The 26,830-nt window shown below is 32.1% G+C and overlaps 2 protein-coding genes across 2 annotated transcripts in view; one reads left to right on the top strand and one right to left on the bottom strand.

The window, feature by feature from the left end:
* Positions 1-1,262, bottom strand: part of LOC111049357 (kinesin-like protein KIF19) — a 44,386-nt gene extending 43,124 nt beyond the window's left edge. Inside the window, exon 1 of the mRNA XM_039434759.1 lies at positions 1,019-1,262. The gene's annotated coding sequence lies outside the window, so the exon portion shown is untranslated. The remainder of the gene's footprint in view (positions 1-1,018) is intronic.
* A 2,004-nt stretch (positions 1,263-3,266) lies between these two features.
* Positions 3,267-26,830, top strand: part of LOC111061594 (protein yellow) — a 41,003-nt gene continuing 17,439 nt past the window's right edge. The window contains exons 1-3 of the mRNA XM_039434757.1: positions 3,267-3,723; positions 22,748-22,956; positions 26,006-26,187. Of these exons, the coding sequence (XP_039290691.1) occupies positions 22,749-22,956; positions 26,006-26,187 (390 nt within the window). The 5' untranslated portion in view covers positions 3,267-3,723; position 22,748. The remainder of the gene's footprint in view (positions 3,724-22,747; positions 22,957-26,005; positions 26,188-26,830) is intronic.

Genomic DNA, 26,830 nt, shown 5'->3' with positions numbered 1-26,830 from the left:
CTAGATTTGATGTTGATTTAGTCTACATTAAAAGCAATTGCTTAGAATAAATGTAACAAATCCACTTGCTCAAGACTTCACAGGGAAAATGAAGTAATTAATAATGATTACTGAAAATGTGTTATCAGTGTGATGTGAGTTATTTTATCAATTATCTGTCAATTAGCAGGATTTTTAGGAAACTTATTCGATTTATACAAGAGTTTAGAATAGGATTTGAAAGTATAGGTGTGTTTTTAAAATGATAGAGCTTACTTCCTTTATTTGAAATAATTTACTGAAAAACGTGATAGAATTAGGTACTTTTGGAAACAACTTTGATCAAAATTATGAAATATATTGAAGGTAAAAGAGCACAGTGTATGGTAGAATCGCAGTGGTGTGCACAAGGCTTCAAGCCATTCGATGCAAATCGCTGTAATTTTATTAATTATTTATATTTCAGTGATGAATAAAGTAGATATCACCAATTCAACGTGTGTTTGCACACTGATTCATATGTTGAATCGACAATGTATTATTCATGTGGGGAAGCTCCACAAAATTCCAGTTTCAAGTGTACATTCCATTCATAATTTTATACATGAAAACAACAGGCTTTTTCTTTAACGTCCTATTGGTCAGTAAATCATACTACTGTACCTACATAATTATTTGATTTATGTACAAAAGCACAAAACCAAATCAAGGTTTGGGAGAGAATCAACAGGGTGAAACAAAAACTGCTTCTCTCCCTAATTATTATGGTTATATACAACCTGATTTAATTTTGAATGAATCTTGAAAATATTGAAATTTATTTCCGACAACTCGATTCCATGGAAGCACCTCACACCATTTGAAAAATTCACTGTACATGTACAGGGCATTGTCTTTTCTAATTATGTATTTGATTTGTGCATTGTTAAATGTAAAAAATGAATAAATAAAAATGTACATAAATGTAATAAAAAAAAACACAAAAAACCCAAAAATCTCAAGCAAATCAATTCGTGCTGAAAATTGATATTGCACTCACCGAAATTGCCGAAGAAGCGCTGGGTTCTGAGCTAGAGATAGAGATAGTATCGGTAGCCTCAACCCAGTTGCTAGAGACTTGATAAACAGCGCGGTCCTACTTTCGGCTTTCGCCACAGTTGAAAGCAGCTTTCTTCCCCTTGTTTGGGGAAACACGAAAGTCACAACTGACCGAAAAGCATGCAGACTACCCGTAGCACGGTGGCGTCCTTCACTGCTACCTGTGATAGAGGGAAAATTCCCTGGAAAATTTCCCTTTCCACTGGAAAAATTCCCTACCTGCAAAACAAGTCGAAGGTGAGTAGGGTAGTTCGTGACTGCGGTGGAAAGATAAAGCTGGGTTCACTACGAACTGTCAGCGTTGATTGGATAAAAAACATGAATGTTATTTATGAGGAATGCTGACAACTTTAAAAGTGAATCTAACCAAAACAATTTTTTGAATTACCAATGAGTCGAATGCATGCACTCCATGATTGTTTTTATGTCAATTGATGGAATTGTTATTGTCTTAGTTGCTCAGTTTGTTATTCGTGAACAAAAAGAAGTGGTTGTCCCAGCCAGTCAAAATCAAATTCAAAAAATAATTCATTGTTGAAAACGTTTAAAAATGTTACAACAACGTCAAGATCACATCAGTCATTACAAGTCATAACCGTGTTTAATCGCTCGCATTAGATGGAGGCCGTGCTCTTGGAACTTTTGGTTGAAAGGAGGTAACTTGAGACCAGCACTGCTAACAGAGTTCAGTATAAGCTAAGAGTGGAGGTGATTTGTTTCTAGTTGAGGTGATTTGAGCCAAGTTAATTTGAGCTGAGCGGATTTGAACTCAGTTACAAGAGTTTGAGTATCAGTAGTTGCAAAAGTGATTTTATTTTAGTTGAATGAAGTTGGAGTTGAGTTTGTAGGAGTGGGTTGAGTCACAGGTGGAGGATTTCTTGAAGCCTCATGCACAGCCTTATGGGGAGGAGAGACACCTCTTCTCCATGATAACTCACCAAGGTGGGATGAGGATGCAGGCTATCTGTACTCCAGATGGCGTATACCACGAATCGGCTGAAGCATATGATTCTTTCAAAGAGAAGTCTCTTGGGAAACACTGGGCAGTTTATTGGGTATTCATCCAGTGATGAGAGTGACTTAGCCGGAGACTCGTGACAGTGCCGAGCGCCACCTATATGGATATCAAGGAAATCATATCATTCCTATACTGAGGACGTACGACAGTGTTGAATGTCCCCGGCCTAAGCTCAGGAATTGAGAGTCTCACACAAGGTGTGCTTAAAAAAGGCATTTTAAATGCAGGCACTCATGAAAAGTCGTCTGAATCCCTTTTCTTTGAGTTTGAGGCTGGTCATACTGTGGAATTAGTACAATCATGTTTGAATGTGTAAATAGCATAATTTTTAAAGGTATAATTTTGATGGGGAAGATACCCTCTCATAATGTTAGATTGTGCGTAAGTAATGGGAAGCGATGTAGATGATTTATATAAATGGAACGACAGTATTAGGTAGATTTTGATTCATAGGTATTAGTGGCTTTCAAAATTATAATTACTGTTCGTTAGCAGTACTATTTCCATACATTCGTAATAGAATGGCAGAATGCATTCACGCACTCTCACACATCAAACTTTCCCCTCAGGGAGAAAAAGCTGTATTTTTCACTCATAGTTTTATAAATATAACTATATAAGTAGGTAGCCTGGTTTATATTACTCTGCCTGAACTATTATGATATTTAAGTTAAGCTATTATAAGATTTGTTGAGATGAGGTTCAATTGAGGTTTTATTGAAATGTTTATGATAATTGTTGATACGGTCATGTTAATCAGTATTATTATTACGTTAAAAGAGAAAAAGCGTCCATAAAAGCGTCTCTGGTTATTGTCAATAAGGTGGAGATTCACTTCACCAGCAGAGCCTCAATAAATCACTCTTGAAACTACTTCAACAGCAGGTTCACCCCAAATTACTTTACCGCCGTTACACAGACCTAATCCTGCCAATTACTGCAGAAATCCAACAATCATCCAATTTTTCTCATCAACTGAGAAGCTTGTTAGTCGAGGCAGCATAAAAACGACGTTATCGTTTCCCAGTTCAAAAGTAGGTTTATATAATTGATGCGCGCTGTTTACTCTGATCTCCCCCTCCCATTGGACCCCTGCCTTTTCCACTTATAATCCCCCTCCCGCTCTGGGACCCACCCCCCCGGAGCCCCTCTCCATTTGGAGATCTTTACTCTGGACACAACTCTCCAAGCGGGCAGTCTCTCTCCTTCAGACCGCTGTTCATTCATAGTACAATCGGAAGGAAGCCAGCCGGCCAATTCTGAATGGACTTTACGCGAGTGTAGGTGTACAGTGATACCGGTCGTTGGATTTTTTTCAAATAACTCAAACTGTGTAATAATAGTTGACGTTGAAAACGTTTACACTCGTTTGTTCTCAAATAATTTATGATAGTTCTAATCGGGGTAAACGTTGTTTAAAAGGTTCAAGTTGTTAAACGTTTTATTTGGAAAAGTTTGCTTATTTCAGTAGTCTATTTCGCAATAAATAAACAAAGTACCAGTGCTGTACGAAGTTTGTTGACACTTAACAGGACATCTACGATTATTATCATCATCTTCCTCAAGGACTATAATTTCGTCAAGGCTCATGAATTGATCTTCCTCAATTAAATCAAATACTAAACGAGGTAATTGACATTAATTATTCAAGCATTGATTTATTATTTTTGTGAAATAGGCTACGTTTGAAGAAATGAACAATGAATTAGATCCAACAGAGGATAAGACAAAGATTAATGATAAACTATTCAAAAACTACAATAATAGGACTAGTATTATCATTTTGTTTGTTCTCACCGATTTTTAGAATTGCAAATGTTTCAATTACTGATTAGAGAGCATTGTTTTTCTGATTTAAAATTTATATCATTTTGACCGAATTCACGTGAAGATTGACCTACTACCGTACTTAGTCATTCTATTGCACTCGAAGATAATAAATATGAAGGAATTTTACAAATGAAATATATAAATGATGTTGACACAAATACAAATTGCAGAATAATATCCAGAAATTTCAAATCACAGCTCTCGAATTAGAGAAAAGTAGTCAGTTGAACTTGAACTTGAAAAAAGTTGCAATGAATTGAAGTATTGAGCAAAGTGAATAAGTTATAAATTAAAAAAAAAAAACACATTTTTATCTTTGTCATATCTACATTTATTAAATTTATTGATATAAAAATGTCAAATATTATTGACATATGAACAAAACTAAAATTTATCCACATGAAACATATTGACATTAAGTGTGGATGTGACCAAGATAAAATTATTTTTTTTTAATTATAGGAAGAAGTTTCACAATAAACTTAACCTTCCCTATTAAAACATAAGTGAACATAATATTTTACGTTATTAAGACAAATTGAAATCTACTCAATCTGAGACCCTCATCCTGTCGTGGTCGACGACGGCATTTATGCATCCACCTTTAGGATACTATAATAGTGAACAGCACGAAAATAGTCAGATGGAAAATAGTTGTGTACCTCCGCACCCAATTATTATTAAATCTATATCTAAATAGTAGTATATTTCTACTTGAAAATATTATATCGATTAACTTCCACGACCAATCCAACGGCCATGAAGTTTGTCATTTAGTAATTGCTTGACATGATTTGTGAAATGAGGTGGAGCACCATCTTGTTGGAAGATTGCTTGATCCATATCTGGTACCATTAAATGGGGCAAGACATGATCATTTAAAACTAGTCATAATATTAAACTCGGCATAATTATTCCCAGTATAAATTACATTGTATTGCCTCAAATGTCGTAAGATAACACGCCGTTACAACTGACACAGTATTAATTCCTTTTAATTCAATTGGAGTCACTTCAAGAATGTGGGGGTTAACGGTATTATAATAATTACAACTATGCCTATTTACCACACCAGTGCGGTAGTAAGTGAACTCGTATGAGAAAGTGATTTTAGTATGCCAATCAGGATCTTCCTCGAATAGAACTCAATTATACGAGAACAAAATTCCACTCTCCTGTCTGGATCATGTTCAAGAAGTTGATGAGCTATGTGACTTTTGAGAGATTAAATTTAGTTTCTCTTAATAATTCTCTGTACAGAATACTTGGGAGCACCAGTTTCAAGTTCAACCTTGCTTAGTGATTTAGGTTTACCCGGAGAGCGGAGCATTGATGCGCACACCAATTCTTTTCTTTCTCCATTAGATCGCCTAGAGTACTTTTTGACAACACTACCAGTTTCTAATAAAAGATTTTTCGACTTCATTATTGTTGGTTTACTAGGAGGTTCAATACCTCGGTAGCCAGGCTGAAATTGCCTAATTGCTTCAGCGATGTTGCCAAAAGCAATAGCCCATCCACAACACTTACCGTAACTTTTTGTTCAACATTTAGAGCCATTCCTCGACTCCAACCTTCAGTAAAACAATATCGAATAAAGTTTGGTCATTTTTTTATGGTTCAAGTGGAATTTTAAAATCGAACAGTGAGCGTTAGAGTTGCGGCTCTAGTAAACAAATCAGATAATAACTCATCAAAGTAGTTTTTATAGGAAGCGAATTTATAATGTTTTCAATATGACGCCATTTTTTTCATACGAAGGTTAGGAAGCTGAAATCTTCCCAGAATATTTTTATAACCTACTTTGTAAACTGTGTAAAATTTAAATAAGTTCGGTGCATGAATGGAAACGTAATATAGAATTAAACGTGTAAACTTCTTCGTGGGACACGGTGTACATGATATAATATAATAATAATTATTAAATATTCAATAAAAAATACCATATATCAGACTATAATATCATATCAATTCAATCCAAGGAAAGGGAAGAACTCCATAAATATTCGTCCATTAATCATCCGTGAAACGTAAAAGTGCAAAACTGTGAAAATCACATAAAAATTACTAAATTCAGTATCACAGTACAGTAGGCTAAAATATTCATGTTACAGATCAGTTCCGTTCACGAAAAATAACGGAAAACGGGCCAATTATAATACGCATGATAGGTATCATGGCTAGTAACGCACGCAAGATAGGGTCAAGATTTGTAGGCAATGTCACCGGTGTCAAAACAAGGTCCACAGACCGCCTGTTATATTTGGGTCACGGGCTATTTTTCGTAAAGGTCCCATTAGATTCCGTTGCCCAATATCCGGTCTCTGGAAAAGCGCCTTCCACTATAGCTGGCCAAAATGTCAAACATTTTCCGCGGGAAAATTGTTTTAAAAGTACAGCACACTGTATATAAACAGATAGCTAGAAACAAAACTAGATAAACCACTAAAAACAAACAAACTGTTACAAGCAAATAGCTAGGCCTACCGTTAGAAAGTTACTACAGATCCAGCCGAAGCAAACAAGTTTGATAACAAAAAATAGTGCTTCAAATTAATACAATTAAAAAATTCAATTCCCAAATAAAATGTTTTAATGACAATGATGCGACTATGTTTTTATATTACATTGACCATTGGTGTATGACTGTATGTACAAGATGAATGACTTCATATACACTTATGATTATGCAAAAAACATTACTTGTTTTCATTTTTTTTATTTCCATCGAATTACGTTCTTGGAAGAAATTGAAGATTTCTAATGCATTACCCTAATAAATACTAGGAGCTTCCAAATAAGATTTATACTCTAGAATAAACTGTGGGAAGATAAAATCAAGTGACTGCCATAGAACAAAAGAATCTTCGATATTATTTATCCTTTCAATATCTTCTATAATGAGATTTACTACAATTTGTCAGCATAGGTTGAATGGGAAGCGATGGTGCTATTTATATGGAATGCTGACAGCTTGAAGTGAATCTCACTAGAGATTCGAATCAAATCCTACATTTTATTGTTAGTTCTCCCTATTATAACAATTTTCCAAATACAATGTATTTTATGACAAAGTGGATACTTTCATATTTGAGAAAATAGATTGACCATTGATGTATAACTGTATGTAGAAGATGAATGACTTCAATCACTTAACTTATTTATTGAGGCTAAATGAAAAAATATTGGTGGATATGTGTACTATAGTGAGGTCCACGTTATAATGGCAGTGAAGAAAGATAGAACTACGTTGCCGATCCTCTGTCTTGTCAATGCCGTCTATAGGCAGTAGCAGATACAGGTTTATTGACGTAATATCAACTGTTCAATCTCGTTTGAAATAATCAATTATATTTTATCAAGCAAGAAATTATATTTTTCAATAATTTCATAATTAAGATTAAATACTTTGTTAGTTAAAAATTACATTGTTAAAAGACGATCTGGTGAATGAGCAAAGCGAGAAAGAGATAGCGCTATCAGCTTTGTTGAATGATAGACAAGGGTAACGATACCATTGCTAATCGAACACTGCCATTATAACGTGGACCTCACTATAGATCAGGGCACCAATGATTGTTATCACTTGAGAATCTATATTCGATGGAGGGTTGAAGTTCTATTACTTGGAGTCATAAAGTCCCGGATCCAAAGATATTTACAGGTTCACCACAGCCTGAAATCAGTAATATTGAAAAAGCTGGGAAACAGCTATTTTGCCCACAGAGAGGATCGTCTATCATACAATGGCGAAAACATTGAGAAAAAACTGTAATCAGGTTCTATCCATGACCTTGTACTGAAGCAACAATAATTAGGATATTACTATAAAACGATGACTGAAATAGAATAGTAGGCTATACCTATATATAGTTATTTTCAGAGCTTCAACGCTGATGAACATTGTATAAAAATCCAATTAAACACACTTAATTTGCATAGCGAAACTGGAAGAAATTCCAGAACTGTTTCCGCTTGTATCATTCATTCATTGGCCAGTCTTGTGAAGGAAATGGAACGGTGTAATCCAGCCTTGGGATTGATACGATTATCAAATTGCAGTTCTAGTTCTTAAAAGAAGATGAAAGCCGATAAAACTGATTACCGGTACGGTAGTTTTGTTTGGAGAATATTCTCAACCCAGAAGACTCCGCAGTTACCGTAAGTCTCCTCTAATTAATATATAACATGTCACACTCAACGACATAATATTCTATTATAGTAGCCTAGAAATCGTAATCATTCGAAAACGTCTCATATATACGTGTAAGTACTATCACATCATATAAGACGAAAGACGTTAGTATTATAATTCATCTTATCAAGGACACACAATTTTATTAGTAAACACGCATCCAAAATATCAACAATATCTTCTTCGAATTGAATTATGTATTATTATTACTGATACTGTGAATTTTGAATCTCCTAAACCTCGCAATAGTAATAAGAACGTATCACTTGTACTTGAGTCGTACTCATAGTGGTTGTAATCACGTTGGTTAATATGGAGAAGCAATCTAATTACAGTTCAATAGTTTAGATACAAGAATAGTTATGATAGATTTTTGTTTTTTGTCAAACTGTTTCCAATGAAATATTCCGAAACTCTCCTAACCCTTCAATCAATCAATCAACCCTATACCTATATCGATTAAGTCAAGCTGATAAATATAAATGAATTCGTTAAATGTTAAATGATTCATTAAAAAACTAAAACGTTTTTATAGTATCTCCTTATTTATGCGATACATCAGCGAAAAATATTTATATTCGTGCGTGTATAGAAAATTGAGATGTCATGAGAGAAATTAATAATTATTTTGAGTTATCAAAATACCCTTGAACTATTATGAAAATATCGACGTCTGTCACTTAAAAAACATAATATAATTTACAAATTTGCAATAATAAACTACATTATGCAGATAAGGAGAACTGAATTTTTCCGTGAATAAGCCTATTAAATAATTTTTTAAATATTTATTACCTACGGTACGGTATTGATAATATTGTGTTTCAGTGGATTCTAGAGAAACAACCATATTCTCCTAACCCATTCGCAAACAGTGAGCATAGCTCTTCAAATATTGACTCTAGAGAAGAGAAATTATGAGAGGTGAAAATAAGTGGAATCATAGAATCAGTAATTCCCATAGTTACCTACATTAGCATTCAAGGAAAACCCAGGACTAGCACAAATATAGATGTGCTATTCTGAATTGAGCTCTCATGCAACAACTAAGCAGTCTAACGGTCAATAGTCTTGTCCTTGAAAATAATGTAGAAACACAACAAATTGAAATGCTAAAATCACACACTGGAAATTCGAAGAAGATTACACAGAGGAGATACGAGTTCAACACTGATTCATGTTTGTTTTCTTTTTAACATAATTAATTTATTATTATGAAGTATATGTCCTGCAGGGGATCCTGTGTATGTTATCCTATGATTTCTCTCATAACATTCCAATATATGTAATGCTCAGATTAAAGATCTAAACTAAACTTTAACTTTTTAAATTAAACTCTATAACATTTCAAACTAAACTTCAAACTAGATTTTCAGAACTAAACTTGAAATGTAGTTAATATTTTTTTGAATAGAATATAGTAAATTCATTGATATGAAATTAGCCGGATACAGTGAAAAAAATAGGAATAAAGATTCACAATGCACTAACTCTATTTTTATAGTACACTCTACAAGTGACCACAACTCTATTACATGTAATTCTTTAAGCTCCACAGTTCTAAAGAAATAAATTTCTCTGTGATTGATTGAATAAATGTGGTTGATAGCCATTGAAGTAGCATATATTATTATTCTTTTCAAACTGTATTATTTTAATATAATAAAATATAATGTGACCTTGATGACTAAGGTGTGGTGTCAAGAGTTTTTAGGTCGCACCGGATAGATTTCAGGGCATCTGTCACGACCTAACGACAGTTTTCAGGCAGCCGGGACAGGAATTTTATATTTTTCAATATCATTTATTCAAGAAATGATTCATTTTATATTAAAAGGTTGCAAAGTTTACGTTACCCACTTATATAATGCAGCCTACACTATCATTGAGAGTTTCTAGAAGACATATTGTTTCAAAAATGACCTTACTGAAAGTCAAAGATATAAACGTCTTCGACAATAATGATACTCGTATGTGCTAAACACTTGAAATAATAATTATTCAGCCATGAAATCAGTCTGTAGAGATAGTAAATCCGTAAATCCTAATCAAGATAATTACCAAGAAAAAATTTAGCAACTCATTGTCAAGCAAATGTGTGCAAATTAGAAAAACTCTCTGTACGTGCAAAAATTGTCAAAAATCTCCATAGATAATCATGGGATTGTATTTTTAAATGGTAATGGATGAGATAAGATGTACTTACAATTGGTTAAATTTTAAGCAATAAATCTGAGTTCATGAAAAGTTCTTTGGAGTTTCAGCTATCTGAATTAACGAGAAGCTATCAAATCGAAAATTGCTGAAACTTCAGAATTATAGACTATAATTTGTAGTGACAACCCGTGAAATGAGAGGAAGAAGATACTCAATTTTAGCACTCTTGAAAGATAAATAAAGCGATAATTTTGCAGAGAAGTGAAGAAACATAAAAATGCCAGTAAAACTCTTTCAGGCTACTTCTAATATGCAAATTAAGTCGTCTTTAAGTTCAAACTGAGTCTATATTCGTCATATTTATGATGAAGAACAGGAAAGTTCGCAAACCTCAAAATTACTGAAGAAGATATTGAGGATACTGACCTCACGATATATTGAACTGCTTATAAACAAGAACATTTCCATTTATTAAATGAGTCTTGACTGTTTTTAATAATTAGCGACACGTTTTAGTTTGACGTATGAGAGCTATGCTAAAACCGGAATCCAATCAGTTCTCTATTATGAATATCAAAGGAAATTGACCATTAATTTCAGCTCAGCTTCATTTTTGCAAGAAACTGGTTTGTATGTGTATTTTCTTAGTAGATAATGTGCGAAAGTGATAATTAGAATTTTAGCAACTGTCAATGTGTTCCTAACACCTTTCTCTATTTTTAAAATAAGTGTTAATTATTCTTGATTACTATTTATTTAACAGCGAGATTGAGACTGCTTGTAGAGTTCTAGGTCAATGTTACAGAGAAATTTCTTCTAAACTTGATTCTAACACAAATAACTATGACATTGTTTATCATAATCATGGAGATTTGAATCATGCACATGGTATCAACTCCATAATATAAATAAATATGAATAGGCGATACATTATATTTCTAAAAACAATATAAAAATCTTGAAGTACCCTTTATTTTTTAAAAATTTAAAATAGTTCAACAACTAGTTTCGACCCTAAGTTATGGTCGAAACTAGTTGTTGAACTATTTTAAAGTTTAAAAAAAATAAAGGGTACTTGAAGATTTTTATATTGTTTTTATTAATTTGTTAAAAAGTAGCCCATGTGAGTGAAGTGTTTTTATGATATTTCTATATTATTCACTAGACTATATTTTATTATTTATAATAGAAAAGAAAATTATTAGCTTGGGAAAATACATGTACGGGATTGGAAATGCACGAATGGCGCATCATCACGTCTGAACTACTTAACTGATTAACGTAAAATTTCTCATAAAGATTCCAAATTTACTGAGGATGGTTGGAGGTTTTTCATTTTTGGTTATCTATTGATTATAATTTTAATGATTAAAACAAATTATTCAATTTATAATACAAAGTTTACCTGGGATAAGATCCCAATCAAATCGTTTTTATATTGTAAATTATTACATTTGTTAACACTTTCAATATCAGCATGGAACTTGCCGTGCTACCAATTTCTCCTAATTCGGTTGGATAGCATTTTTTCACCTATTAACCTAATGAAAGTTATTGGCTCCAACATAATAGATTCTTGATAAACTATGAATGGATCTATCGCCTATGAATGAGAAATCCAGTTTTCAGAGCAAATCAACTTATAATCTTCAGAAGAATTTTGGCAATATACTACACAAATACACAAAGAACAATATCTTACACGCTTAAGCATCTAAAATCATTACGAGCTAAATACTTATCCATTTATATAGTTGAAAAACAATGGCTATAGGCTTGTAGACACACAAATCAATTAATTATAGACAAAATAGAACACTATAAACTGTTCAAAACTCAATTTAAAACATTAATAATTCACTTAAACAGAAAAATATTCAGAGAGCACAAAATTAGAACACACGCAGCCAGCCATCATTTTTAGAGAGAAGGACGCCTCCTCGTCAGAACAAAACCACATCTCAAAATCAGTGTCTATGTCATGGACACATCACCAAAAATTTATAAATTACAAGTTTAGAATTCACATTTTATATTTGTTCTCAATAAAACTTTATTTTGAAACTATTATTTTAAATTTTTATATATCATCTCTATTTAAATAATCCATTTATCTGTTAATTCTGTCGACTCAGCCTCGGTGACACCATGGAACATGCAACACAATCATTTACGATAAATTCTCAGTCAAAAAGTTGTCCGTATATTGATTACTCTGATTTTTACTATAAAGTTTTATAGATCTCGAATTGAAGATTCGATTCCAATCGAGAAAAAATGTAATATTACAAATACCCCCCTCTTGACATAAAAAATTTTACTGTTTGAAAATTTAAAATTTGAAATTTCAAAATCAGTGTCTACGTCATGAACACATCACCAAAAATTTATAAATTACAAGTTTAGAATTCACATTTTATATTTGTTCTCAATAAAACTTTATTTTGAAACTATTATTTTAAATTTTTATATATCATCTCTATTTAAATAATCCATTTATCTGTTAATTCTGTCAACTCAGCCTCGGTGACACCATGGAACATGCAACACAATCATTTACGATAAATTCTCAGTCAAAAAGTTGTCCGTATATCGATTACTCTGATTTTTACTATAAAGTTTTATAGATCTCGAATTGAAGATTCGATTCCAATCATGAAAAAATGTAATATTACAAATACCCCCCTCTTGACATAAAAAATTTTACCGTTTGAAAATCTAAAGAAAAAAATTACATTGACCCAAATGGAAATTGTTGAATTGTAAATTCGAGAACAGTAACAATTTTTTCTATAAAAACATTACATGTTGTCCTATAATATTGAAAATTATTATAAAAATTCATCAATAGCATTTGTTATATGTTTCCAAACAATATTTCAAAGTATAGAATATCAAAATTACTTTTGATTTAGCTTTATAATTTAAAGGAAAATATCTCAACAGAAAGTTTAATATATAAAGAATAGTTTTTTTGAAATTGCACATAAATTTAATAGATAGAAAAATTCAATTTTTATTGCATAAAAAAAAAATTTAGTATGTTGAATAAAAAATTTATTATTATATATTTTTTTAAATGAATTGATGAATTGTTACATTTAATTTTCACATAAAATTTCAATAAATCAAAAAATGTTCATTTCTTTCACTATTGACGCAGTTGATTTTATCAATGCAAATTTTGGAGAACAGTCCGTTAAGGCACTCAGTATAATTTTCAGTTAAGTGTGACTCCAGTGTGATGACATCAGTGTTGGGCTGATCCGAATACTCGTAGTGTTGGGCTGATCTGGATGCACGTAGTGTTGGGCTGATACTTGTAGTCGACTGATGCATATCAAACTCGATACAGGTGACATCTCAGTTAGCATTGCCTCATGCTTGTAGTAGACGGCTGCATACCAAACTCGATACAGGTGACATCTCAGTTAGCATTGCCTCATGCTTGTAGTAGACGGCTGCATACCAAACTCGATACAGAGTCACGTAAATTTTGTATCATATTTGTAATTATACAATGTACATTTCAGGCTTGAAATGACAATGTAATTTGTTTTTCAGAAAAGAGATAGACGCTGCATACAGGATTAATTTAGGTGAGGATTAATTTAGGTAAGGTTTGGTTTTTTGATATTTTCAGCTTTCAAGGTTTAGAGTTCTGCATACAGGAATAATTTAGGAGAGGATTTTTGAATCAATTCTTTCATGATACTGTGACTGTTATTTCGAATTCAAAGTTGCAAACGTGAATATGGATGGCAATTACCTCCAGGTAATGTGGTAGTGTTGAAGTTTGAGATACATGGTCAGCAATAAGCGTTGGCATTGTCATTGGCATATGCTTTGGTGTCGGCATTGGCATTGGCATTGATATTGGCATTGGCATCAGCATTGGCGCAGGCATTGGCATCGGCGCAGGCATCGGCGTAGATATTAGCATTGGCATCAGCACAGGCATTGGCCTAGTTATTGGCGTAGATATTGGCGTTGACATTGACATCAGAGCAGATATTGGCGTAGTTATTGGTGTAGATATTGACATCAGAGCAGATATTGGCGTTGATATTGGCATAGGCATCAGTGTAGATATTGGCGTAGTTATTGGTGTAGATATTAGTGTAGATATTAGTGTAGATATTGGCGTTGACATTGATGTAGGCATCAGCGTAGATATTGGTGTAGACATCAGCGTAGATATTGGTGTAGATATTCAATTGATGAGTCACACTAGTTCGAAAATCACCCAAATGTTCTTAACACTCTTCATGGCGTTCACTTGTTGTCGATTTCGAGAATCACGTGATAATTATTTCAATGTTAATGTCCATGCTGTACCTGTTATCTTAAAATGCTTATAAACTAAAAGGAAAATTTTGATTAGGCTATCAATACAATCTAATACACATGAAAATTATTTCTAAGTATATAATCAATATAAAATGAAATTTGTTAACATCTTATTATACAGTCAGCAATACATATATTGTGAAATTTTGATACATCAATTACAAAATTTCAATAGAAAAAAATAATTTCATTTTCATTTATTCATTGTTCAAATATTTTATAAAAAGCAAATTATTCAATATTATTAATCATCGTTTGTTGGATAGCCTACTATAGTTTATTTCGACTTTTCAATGTTCTAAACACAAACTACATTTCATGACAAAACTTTACTATCAATCATTAAACAAGAAATCATTCAAAACATCAATAATATTTTGCTTCAAAGGCAATCAATATTCATAAGTAATCATCGGCATCTATGGCAATCAACATTATTAATCAACACAAAAAAATATTATCTCATTACTGCCTCTCTAAGTTATAACCTCTGTTATTCCTTCTTTAGGCAATAATGGGTTTCCATCTCAAAAAACAATCACATACCAGCAAAATTCTAATCAACAAACCCCACTAAAAATTCTACATACACTCCAGCATCCATTTCAAGTGATAATCAATCATATCAAAATTTATAGAATAAATAGTTTTTGAAAATTTAGAAAAAGACATCAATTACAAAAACTTTAGAGAAATGTTAACCTTTAACTCATTTCAATTAATAATATGACAAAACGTTTTTATTCAATGAAAACATTATTATTCAAGTTAACTTTCATTAATACATCTCATATATATGGTGACACAATTCATTAATACTTTCAAATTTTGAAGTTTTATTATTATAACAAAAGAATTTATACATAAGATTAAATTTCAGCATGGTCTAAATTGAACCATTTATTTTTTAAATAAATTCAGAATTTGAAAACTGTATAATAAGTACAAACATTTCAATATTACAATACAAAGATGATCAAGATGGATAATGGGTAAATAAGTTCCCTAGAAAATACAAACAAGAGAAAAAGAAAATTGGGTAAATAAATTTCCTAAATAATACAAGGAAGAGAAAGATTAATTAGAGCCTATCCTACATGTCAGTACTGAACTTTCATAAGGAAGTATATTTAATAAAAATATACTGAAAATGAGAAAATGGGACATAATTTGCTCTGAAAAACCTAGTTACCTAATATGATACTTGACAAGAAAATAGACATGATTAAAATATGTAATACATGATGAAAAAATATACCACTAGCAAACAATTATTTACACTACAATGGATAGATTTTAGAAAAGTTAAGTTTTATCAACAATTTAAAGATTAGGAAAATAAGCTACTATTTTAACTCTCAAAATTATTTCAGAAAAATACAAATTTAAATGACTATGGACAAGATTGGTTAAGATATGTATCATAGAAGAATTTTACTGAACATTACACAAAGACAGGAAAGAATCGAAATTTGAAAAGATTAAGGACCAAGAAAAATAGGCTACAGGAAAGAAAAAAAGACACAATTATGGACTCTTACCACACACTGCGTAGCGATTATGCTATTCTGAATCCCGGCATAACACAGGATTCCTAATCATAGCATAGTGCTGGGGAATACCCTTTCATCATGTGATTCACAGTCATCATCTTATAAGTAAGCAACTTGAAACAACCTTTGAATACTAACACATCAATGGAGACTTTGTGCTTTGTTTTCTTCAAGAACATGATTTTATTCATGGGTTCATTTGTTTCAACAAAGCCATTTTGCTCACAAAAGTCAGTCTTGTTTACTAAATAATGCTTTGCATACACCTTTTCAATTTTCAGTTGAAAGTTGAATTCATCAACTTGATCCAAAGCAAGATTCATTTTGTTTACATTGTTCATAACCTCTACAGAAACCTGTCTCATGTAAACATTCACTTTACTTACTGTTTTCCTAACTATCAATTTGGCAATACTACTTTCTTTACTGTTGACTTTCAATAAAGACAACTCCCTACCTACTACATTACTCAATTCTACTATCTCACTACGATTTACTTTTTCAATAACATTAACTAACCCTACATTATCTGAAATTTGAAATAATTGATCTTGTATCTCAACACTACTATCATCCTGCTTCAATTTGCCTTCATCTTCATGACTATCAATCAATGTCTCATGTGCATCTTTCAATAGAAGGTTTATACTAACCTGCTCTAGTCTAATGCTAGCAAATTCTTGCTTCATATCATCAAACCTAGCATTTTGATCTTGTTTCAAATTATCAATCTTAGCATTTTGCTTATCAAACAGTTGTGTTAAGGCAGCTATTAACTCATCATCATTTTTAATATTTTTCATATTGTATGCCATTTTGCTAGTCTGCACAGATAATATATTCATTAGGACTTGATCTCTCTTGAACCGATTTCCCACTCAGCAGTATACCATTCATAACCTATCAAGATATCTATCCTTCTAATAATTTTTTATAACCAGGGATATATTTTATAGTTTGAGTCCCACACCAGGGCATACCATTTGCCGTGCTACCAATTTCTCCTAATTCGGTTGGATAGCATTTTTCACCTATTAACCTAATGAAAGTTATTGGCTCCAACGTAATAGATTCTTGATAAACTATGAATGGATCTATCGCCTATGAATGAGAAATCCAGTTTTCAGAGCAAATCAACTTATAATCTTCAGAAGAATTTTGGCAATATACTACACAAATACACAAAGAACAATATCTTACACGCTTAAGCATCTAAAATCATTACGAGCTAAATACTTATCCATTTATATAGTTGAAAAACAATGGCTATAGGCTTGTAGATACACAAATCAATTAATTATAGACAAAATAGAAAACTATAAACTGTTCAAAACTCAATTTAAAACATTAATAATTCACTTAAACAGAAAAATATTCAGAGAGCACAAAATTAGAACACACGCAGCCAGCCATCATTTTTAGAGAGAAGGACGCCTCCTCGTCAGAACAAAAACCACATCTCAAAATCAGTGTCTACGTCATGGACACGTCACCAAAAATTTATAAATTACAAGTTTAGAATTCACATTTTATATTTGTTCTCAATAAAAATTTATTTTGAAACTATTATTTTAAATTTTTATATATCATCTCTATTTAAATAATCCATTTATCTGTTAATTCTGTCAACTCAGCCTCGGTGACACCATGGAACATGCAACACAATCATTTACGATAAATTCTCAGTCAAAAAGTTGTCCGTATATCGATTACTCTGATTTTTACTATAAAGTTTTATAGATCTCGAATTGAAGATTCGATTCCAATCGAGAAAAAATGTAATATTACTAACTATAAAACTAAATTCAATCTATTTGTGCTTCAAACAGACCCTTGCGAGAAACGGATTACCTGCTAGTCTACTAGTAGTTCTGTGAACAGTAGACCTCATGAGGTTTTCTCATCCACAAGTCTCTGGTGTCACCTGTTTACCGGCCTCTCCAGACATCTGTGTAATACATGCAATGAATAATCCACTTGCCATCTGATTGATTATGAACAATTCTATAGTCTGATTTGATCCTATCTTCAGAGTAGATGATTTCGGAGTACGCGGGAAATTGCTTTTCCTTTCATATTATCCTTAAAATGCAAAATTTTAAAAAACCTTGTGTATAAATTGACGCGATACTATTCTATGAACGCGTTTAGCCGTAAATGCGTTACTCACTACGTTCGGTCAATAAATCAAATTCTTTATTTACACATTGTTGTACAAAAAGTTTATTGTATCAAATAGTGTATTGTCAAATAATAGATAATTGCATCAATAATGAATCTATAGTAATGGTATCCTATGATATCCATAAAAATATTAATTTTGCACATGGCATCAACTGGAAAAGAACAAGGCCATGCTGATAGGAACCGGTAAATGAATTGGATACCGATAGAATGTTGGGACTGGTTTTAAATAATTGCTTTCAATTTCACTGACGCAGACATTGCAGACAGCTGAATCTGTCCAGAGCTGATTAAATGCAACCATCCAATGAATGCACTTGTGCCCCGTTTCTAAATTAAAAGGAAGAGTAAAACTATGACTGTTATGCACTAGTTGTGGCGATAAAGTCTATCAACAACGCGTCAAAACCAAATCCGAGTCAAATAAATTTCAGATGAGATTAAAAAGGTCAATAATTATATCCATCCAATTAGTCATTTCGCAAATAATTAATATAAGGTTGAAGATTAATGACAATAACAATACAAATTAGTGGAGAAGTTATTATCCAACAGCTCAAAATAGCTAAGTTATTTAAATGCTAGACTAATTTTCCAAAACAATAATGATATTCAACTAATTGGGTATTTGAAAAAAAACACTACAAAGTCGAAGATTAAGTCAACAATGATACACATATGTGGTGTCGTTAATTGAACTATCAAACTAATAATTGAACTTATCAGATATATACTTATCAGCTAATTTTCTGAAAATAGCGGAGTCAACTGTTGGAATGACTTTAACAACATGCTCTACATCTTTATCAACATGTCCCACTTGGCAAAATTAACATATCGCAAAAATAATCTTTTATTAGAAGTCTGACTTCAAATCACAAACTTTACATCATTAAAAAGTTCAAGTTCAAGTCATTTCGTTGAAGTAAAATGCTTCAAAAACCAAAATACGGTAGGATTGGTTTCAATCAATATATTATTTATGTTATTTCAATGTTCTATTTATGTGAATAAAAAATGAATAAATAAATAACATTGATTTGATTTTCTGAAAAAATTGAATGAAGAAATCACAATAGGCCAACATTATATTATTTTTTAAATTTTAGTTCCAGGTACATTGGAAGAATTTTAAGATTGTCTTCGAAAGTTTTGTAAATAAAGGGTTTTCAATTGAATATGCATAAATTTCTAATAAATCATCCACATTCGAATGACTTTATGATCACAACTCTCTAAAACCCTTAGCTCTGCTAGTCTATTAGATTAGAATCCCCCATACTCCCCTGAGTTACAGTATATCAAGGCTTCCAATAAAACCTAAACAAAAGTAGTAGTATCCACTTATTCAATCTCCAGAGTACGCAAGCAACAAAAACCTCTTCTGTGAATCCCAGATGGCGACAATCTAATGAGTTTTTCAACCTTACTACCGTGGGTACTGTATCATTTCAACCGTTCATTATCATCTCCTAGTCACAAACAACACGTAAAAACGCAATCACGAGTACTGGACATAAAGAACCCTCGAAAACAACAATTTAATAACTCATTTAACCAAAAGATCCTTGTCATTATGAAGCTGGCTCTTCCTAATGCCCAGTATTACATACAACGTGAGTGGAGGAGGATTCATGACCTTGAACTTCACATTGCAATAATTACACTCGCATTATAATTCAAAACCAAAGGTAACCAACTATCTTACATCCACGCCCATTTTCTAACTCAAGTTGCATGCGCAACAGAATAATGATAATAGATAAAAATAAATTGCAATTTCTAATTAGAGATGGGTAAGTCCCAAGAGCTATAAATAGTGATCCTTATTATTTGCAAGATAATATCTGGAAGTAATTTGCAATAAACTTTGCAATCCATGGATTGGGGTTTGTTTTTGTTTGGATATTATCTATCAATTTAATTCGATTACATGTACAAAGAAATACAATGGTAGGCCTACCTACACGTGTATCTAAGGGTTTTATTGTAGTAAACTGCTTAGAAAACGTGATTCAAATAACCTTATGAAAACTTGAAAACAATACGCTGTAATTTAAAATGTAATTTTTTATCAGCAAAAACTATAAATAGATAGAAAACAGAGAATGGAAGCGATATATTCAGATAGGAAAAGCAATTATCATCAATTGATTGACAAAAATTGATTCAATCGCAGACACTGTTCAATTGACGCATTTTAATTTTTCTTTGTGTAGTTGAGAATTTGATATTGAGGTAATTATTTATATTAAATAAAATGACTAAGAAATTGTCAAAAACCACAGATTTATTGATAGTTAGAAAGACCGGTCGGTTGTTACACCATTGTCAATCTCTGATAAACTGATAGAGTATATAAACTACTCTGATAAACTAGTAAACTGATAGAGGAGATAAACTACTCTGTTAAACTAGTTATCATAGATTGAAAATGGTGTAACAACCGAAACCGGTCTTTCTAACTATCAATAAATCTGTGGTTTTTGACAATTTCTTAGTCTTTTTATTTAATTTTAATTCAGTAATTTCAACATACGATTTTTAATTTTTAATTCCACTTTTTTACAATAAACTCCAAACAACTACTTCCCTGAATGTTGGGGAATATCTATTGTATAGTATAGGTAATTATAGCCTACTGTATGGTAAATACAACATTTTGAAAATCATTAATACGTTCAAAATAATATAATTCCATGAACTAATCGGGCATAAGCTTTCTTGATACGATTTGAGACTTCAATAACTGAAAACGGGATCAGGATTACCTGTCTTTTATTGTCTCTATGCTTTAATATTGACCAATACAGCCAATAATTACCCATTGATGACAGCTCAAGCTCTGATTTCCTACATTTTATGACTAACAATCATAACCCAACATCTTATCCAATTCCAATAAATCCAGTTTTTAGATGAGTTTATAGACTTTCTAAATTTTTTGACCTATCAAATTGTTGTACAGTAGTAGATCTATTCTGACCTATTTCATGTACCAACCATGTAATTATTTTTCCCAACCGTTTGATTTTATGTAACATTTTGAGTTTTATGATCAATAATAATCGTTCAAGGATTGCTTCATTCGGAGCTCCAATTTGACAACTGGAGAGAAAATTTATAGAAGCTGTAACAGTGCAATTGAGTTTGACAATCTCTTTCAGAGAGTTGATTGATTTGTCGTGTTATAAATTCTACAGAGATACTAAAACTATATTCATCAAATAATTTTTAAAACATATTTCTAAATATGTTATAAAATGTTTTTAGATTTTTCAGTCACACCGTAAGAACTTGATAATTCTAGTTAATTTATTTGATATTTCATCATTTGAGTGGGTTCTAAAATTAGGCTATATATGCTAGATTAGTTTGGAACGAAAAAATGGACTTATTCTCTATTCTTGTATAAGATTTCTCTACAACAAGTGATAGGAATAAATATGATTGTGTGGAATATTTAGTTTTAAAAGTCTACACTGGTACACCTCACCTCAGAAGATCTGCTCAAACAGGTCGAGTTATATATAATAATATATCTTTAAAGTGGAAACCGTAAATTGAAACATTATTACTACTCGACTGCTTGACTCATGATCAAAAAATAAGTTATACACAAGTACGTATAACAGAAAAAATAATGAATCTTCAAACAATAATTGGTGTTTCCCATTTAGATCTCCACTGTTATAGGCAAGACAAATTAGTCATATCCCGATCATTCATCAACATGCAAACTTGATTAATGACAGAACAAATTGCATGCAAATAATTCTTGAGAATCATTGTTGCTACATTATCTCAAGAATCACAGTGTCTCATCACGAATTCAAATAAAAAAACATGCATATCACTGAAAGAGTAAAATTTGATAATAGCCCTGAAATGTTACTATTAGTAATAATTTTCAATATTTAAACTTTACAATAACATGAAGTAGCACAATATGAATGAATAAATAAAACTCAAGCTAGGCCTATTTCTAGAGTTCTCAAGTATAGTACAGATAATAAAAAAATGGAAGGATCGATTATGATAAATGATCAAGATTAATACATCAAGCTCATGAAACAGCTAATAATAGAGACCAATAAACAATAATTATTTATAGCCGGAAAATTATATTACATCACGACGTTCCAAGACAATGGATCCATATTCATATTTAAGGAATACAGTAATAATCATGAGACAATTGCCGAGAAAACTTTAATTCTGTGATTAACTTGAAGGAAACTCTCATGACATCACGACTTAGTGAGAAACATGGATCAATAAAGAGTTTTTTTATGAAATAGTTGAATTCATCAAAATCAATCCTATTTATATTCCCATATTCTTGTAAGACTTCTAAACAGTATCCGACTTATCTTGTTACAGGATGGTGGCTAAGTCGATAGAGGGAACTCTTGCTCTAGTTTTAGTGCTGAGTGTTTCACTATGTGGATCTCTGAGGAACATGAAAACTCAATACGCGTGGAAAACGGCGGACTATGATTTCCCAAAGAACAATCCGAGAGAATCTTTCTTGGCCAGTGGACAATATTCACCGCCCGATATTATCATTCTGGACGCCAGTGTGTGGGAAGGTAAGTTTGAGGTTTTATTGTAATTGATAATTATTTCATTTGTAAATATTATTTGCAATTTGATTCATAATACGATTCATAAAACCATTATTAATACCATTCACAATAAAAATTATAAATTAAAAATTAATTCTATTCATAATCTCCCCAAGTACTGGTCAATGGTTGTGTAATTCTGAATGATTAAATAAATAAAAATAAATGGTGGGTGATATCAATTAAATTTAAAATTATTAATAAACGAATTCAATTAATCACATATCCCGTTAATCTACGGTTAAGTGCTGAAGGGGAGGGTATTCGATACCCTCTCTGAGAATGGACTTCTTAAGGTCCAAACTTCACCGTTTCATGTGAAAACATCACAGTATTACCTCAACTTTTCATCATTTTTCTAGCTCAATATTATTGTAGAACTCTTTAGTTTAATATGATCCACCATGTTATTTTACTGCTACTGGTATTTATTAATTTATAACGCTAGAACGTAAGTTGAATTTTGTTTTGTTAAACACACGAATAAAAGAATTTGTATCTGAATCCCTTGTTTTTCTAAGTTTTAAATCAAATATGAAGAGCTCCGTAATTCGATGCGAATAGTTCTAAAAAAATGTAGTTCCTTTTAATATTAATATAATATTTCAGCTATGGTTGTATACGTTCTCAATGAAGTAACTTGGTAGGCACTGTAACTCAACATGTAAGTTCCTTATCATGAAAAGTGGATTTAGTCATTCAATATATTATATGGAGTGCTTGCTATAATGATTATTTGGACTGGCATCTGTTTATTCCCACAAAAAATGGAGAACTTTGAATTTGTTATGAACAATTGAAAAAAAACGACAATATTAGATTTATGAAAGATATCATGCTAAATTAATTCAGAAATAATTGGGTGACAATGAGTTTGAAATTTAAAGCATAGTACTAAAAAGAATTCTGATCAATTAGTAAGTCATCTTCAATTAATAATTATTATTAATAGGTCTATGGATTTTTTTGCAAAATTGAAAAATACAAATACGATATATGAGTTTTATTGTTCAGAATTTGAAAGTGGAGTCTGCAGTTGGTTTCTGAATTATTCTTTTTCTTTACGTGCCTGTCTCCTTCAACTCGTTGGCTACCATGGTGGCTAGTTTCACCCTATCCACAGCTGCACCAAACAATTTCGCGGTGCTCATGGAGAACCAGGCTCTCAAAATTTTCTTCTTCTGCCAACCCCTCTCCTTCCTATTACTCTTCCTTGAAATATGCACTCTAGATGATGACGGTGTGGGTTGGTAATATACCCCAAGTACTGCAACTTCCTCGCTTTTAAACAAGTCAGCTCTCTTTACCCACTCAAAAATAGCACAAGGTTATCTTATTTTTCTCTCCATATCATTTTGATGATGTACTTATTGTATGAATGGATAAAGAAAGAATTCTTCTAAGAATTTCGGCATTAGTCACATGATCCATCCATGAAACTCTCAGAATCCTCCTTTACAGCTACATCTTATTGTGAGTACAACCACACTGAAAGCAGAGCGGAGCGTGGCGTGGCGTCTAGAAGCATCGTGAACAATATAATGTTAAGTAATGAGCTAAAACACACTGGAAGCGTCTACTCCCAGAGAGTGGCGTCAAACTTTGGAACAAGTTGGTTTGTTTTTTGGAGCGTCTACTAGCGGAGCGTCAAAGCGTCAAAGTGCGAGTGCCCTACTAATGTACATAATAATGCACTTGTTCTACTACATCTAGTACACCAGTATATTTAATGTTTGCCCAAATTCCCCTCTTATGTGTATTATTTGATTATTCAAAAGAGAAAAATCATCTATTGCACTTTGAAATCAAAAGTAAGGATATATTCTAATCCATTTCATTCATATTTCTATTAAATTTTAAAAATGTATCAATTCTCTCACCATCTAGTAAATGTTGTGGGGGAAAATTTGGTTCATATTTTTCCCCGTGCTGATCGCAATGAGTCTCAGCTAATATCCAATATTTTAAGTATCTATTCTCACAAAGTAATGTCCGTGCAAACTAGACAACACCATTTTTTAGGCCCTTGACGCTCGAAGCTCAGACACTTCCTGTGTGTATCATGAACGCTCTGACCACGCCACACTCAGCTCCGCTTTCAGTGTGGTTGTACCCTTCTAGGCCTCCGATCTTTTCGTTGCAGCTTCTGTCATGCTCATGACTCTACCCCATATAACAATACCGAGTCAATTGCAATTTTTCTTAAAAAATTAAATGCTCCATTGAAATATGCATTGGATATTACCAATTACAATTAAACATCGTTAGCAAAGTGTGGTAAGGAGGCAACTCTAATCGAGCTTACTCTAATCAGAGAACGTGTTAATGAATTAGAACAGATTATTTATTTATTTATTCATTTACAATGGAGACAACGGGTTTCCCCAAACATGTCTCCTTTACAAGAAAATGCGAAATCTTAAAATATAATATATAGAAAACTTATAAAAAATCATAAAAAGAAATAAGGTACAAATGGTAATATTTATCCTATTACATATGGTAATAAGGTACAAAATGATAATATGGAAAAATACAATAATTTAAAAAAAATAAATAATATGAAAAGATGAGATGAATACAAAGCATCGAAATACTACTCATAAAAGGTCCAAAAATGGAAAATATAAAATTCTAATAACACAAGTATTAAAAGAATGAAGTAACCAAAAATATAACTTATCAATGAGTTCCAAGTCCCAAAACATATGCACACCCACACATACATGAAAAAATGATCGATGTAGACCAGATCACAATATCAATGCTCAGACCAGACCATTGTATAGAGCTTTTCGGAATCTAGCGCGAGAGAACCAAAAGAGATCTAGGTGCCCGGACAAACTATTGTAGCTTCTCTGAATTCTGTTGAGAGGAGAATTGTAATTTCTAAGTGTTCTGGAACGAGGAACCAGAAAAGAAAATTCAGATCGACGAGCCACAGGTGAGATATAAATATTGATGAGTTACTAAACTAATTAGATCATGATTATTAAATTTTATGTTTGATCAGGACCACATAATCAAGAGAAGGTGTTCGTGACAACCCCTCGCCTGAGGAATGGCACTCCAGCCACTTTGTCAGTGGTCACGTCCAAAATGAGGAACAATGCTCCACTTCTAGCTCCTTATCCGGACTGGAGTTGGCACAGGCAGGGAGATTGCAACGGCATGATTTCTGTATTCCGCACTGCTGTAAGTTTCTTGGATTTGTTTTTGTGGAGATATTAATTATACAGTTGCTTAATTAAACGCTAAGAAAATAGAAAAATGAGTGATAGATTCATAGAATAAATAATGTTTATGGAATAAATACAAAGAAGGTAATGTTTAAAATAGCCCAAGGTTGTGCGTGGCTGACAGGGATAATGATAATGTTTATGAGATACGTAGCTAGGGAAATAGGTGATTGATAGATACAATAGAGGGTAATGTTCACATCAACCTTAAGCTTGTGCGTGGGTAACAGGAAGATTCATAATGATCATGAGAGATGTAAGGATCTACAGAGTTAGATGGAATACAAACTACCAGAAAGAGATTCTAAACTCATAAATGATGCTTAGAGGAGCTGGCTTATTGGACACCCGTCAAACGTGACTTTACTTTAGTTTAGTAACCAAATAGCCAACAATAGAATATTGAGTTGTATGTGTTGCTTTCAGCTGTATTACTCAAATCTTATTGAGTGATCCATGGTCTATTTATTTATTTATTCAAACATTCCAGTGTGGGAGTGTACAGGTAAACCCCAAGAAATTGCTCCCTAATTAAACAATTACAAAAATTTTACAAAATAACAATACCGTAATTTAGAAAATAAAAATAATTTACAAAG

Source organism: Nilaparvata lugens, chromosome 8 (genome assembly GCF_014356525.2).
Source record: "Nilaparvata lugens isolate BPH chromosome 8, ASM1435652v1, whole genome shotgun sequence".
NCBI classification, from domain to species: domain Eukaryota; kingdom Metazoa; phylum Arthropoda; class Insecta; order Hemiptera; family Delphacidae; genus Nilaparvata; species Nilaparvata lugens.
The sequence above is the reverse complement of the archived record's forward strand: the minus strand, read 5'-3'. Positions and strand labels throughout refer to the sequence as shown.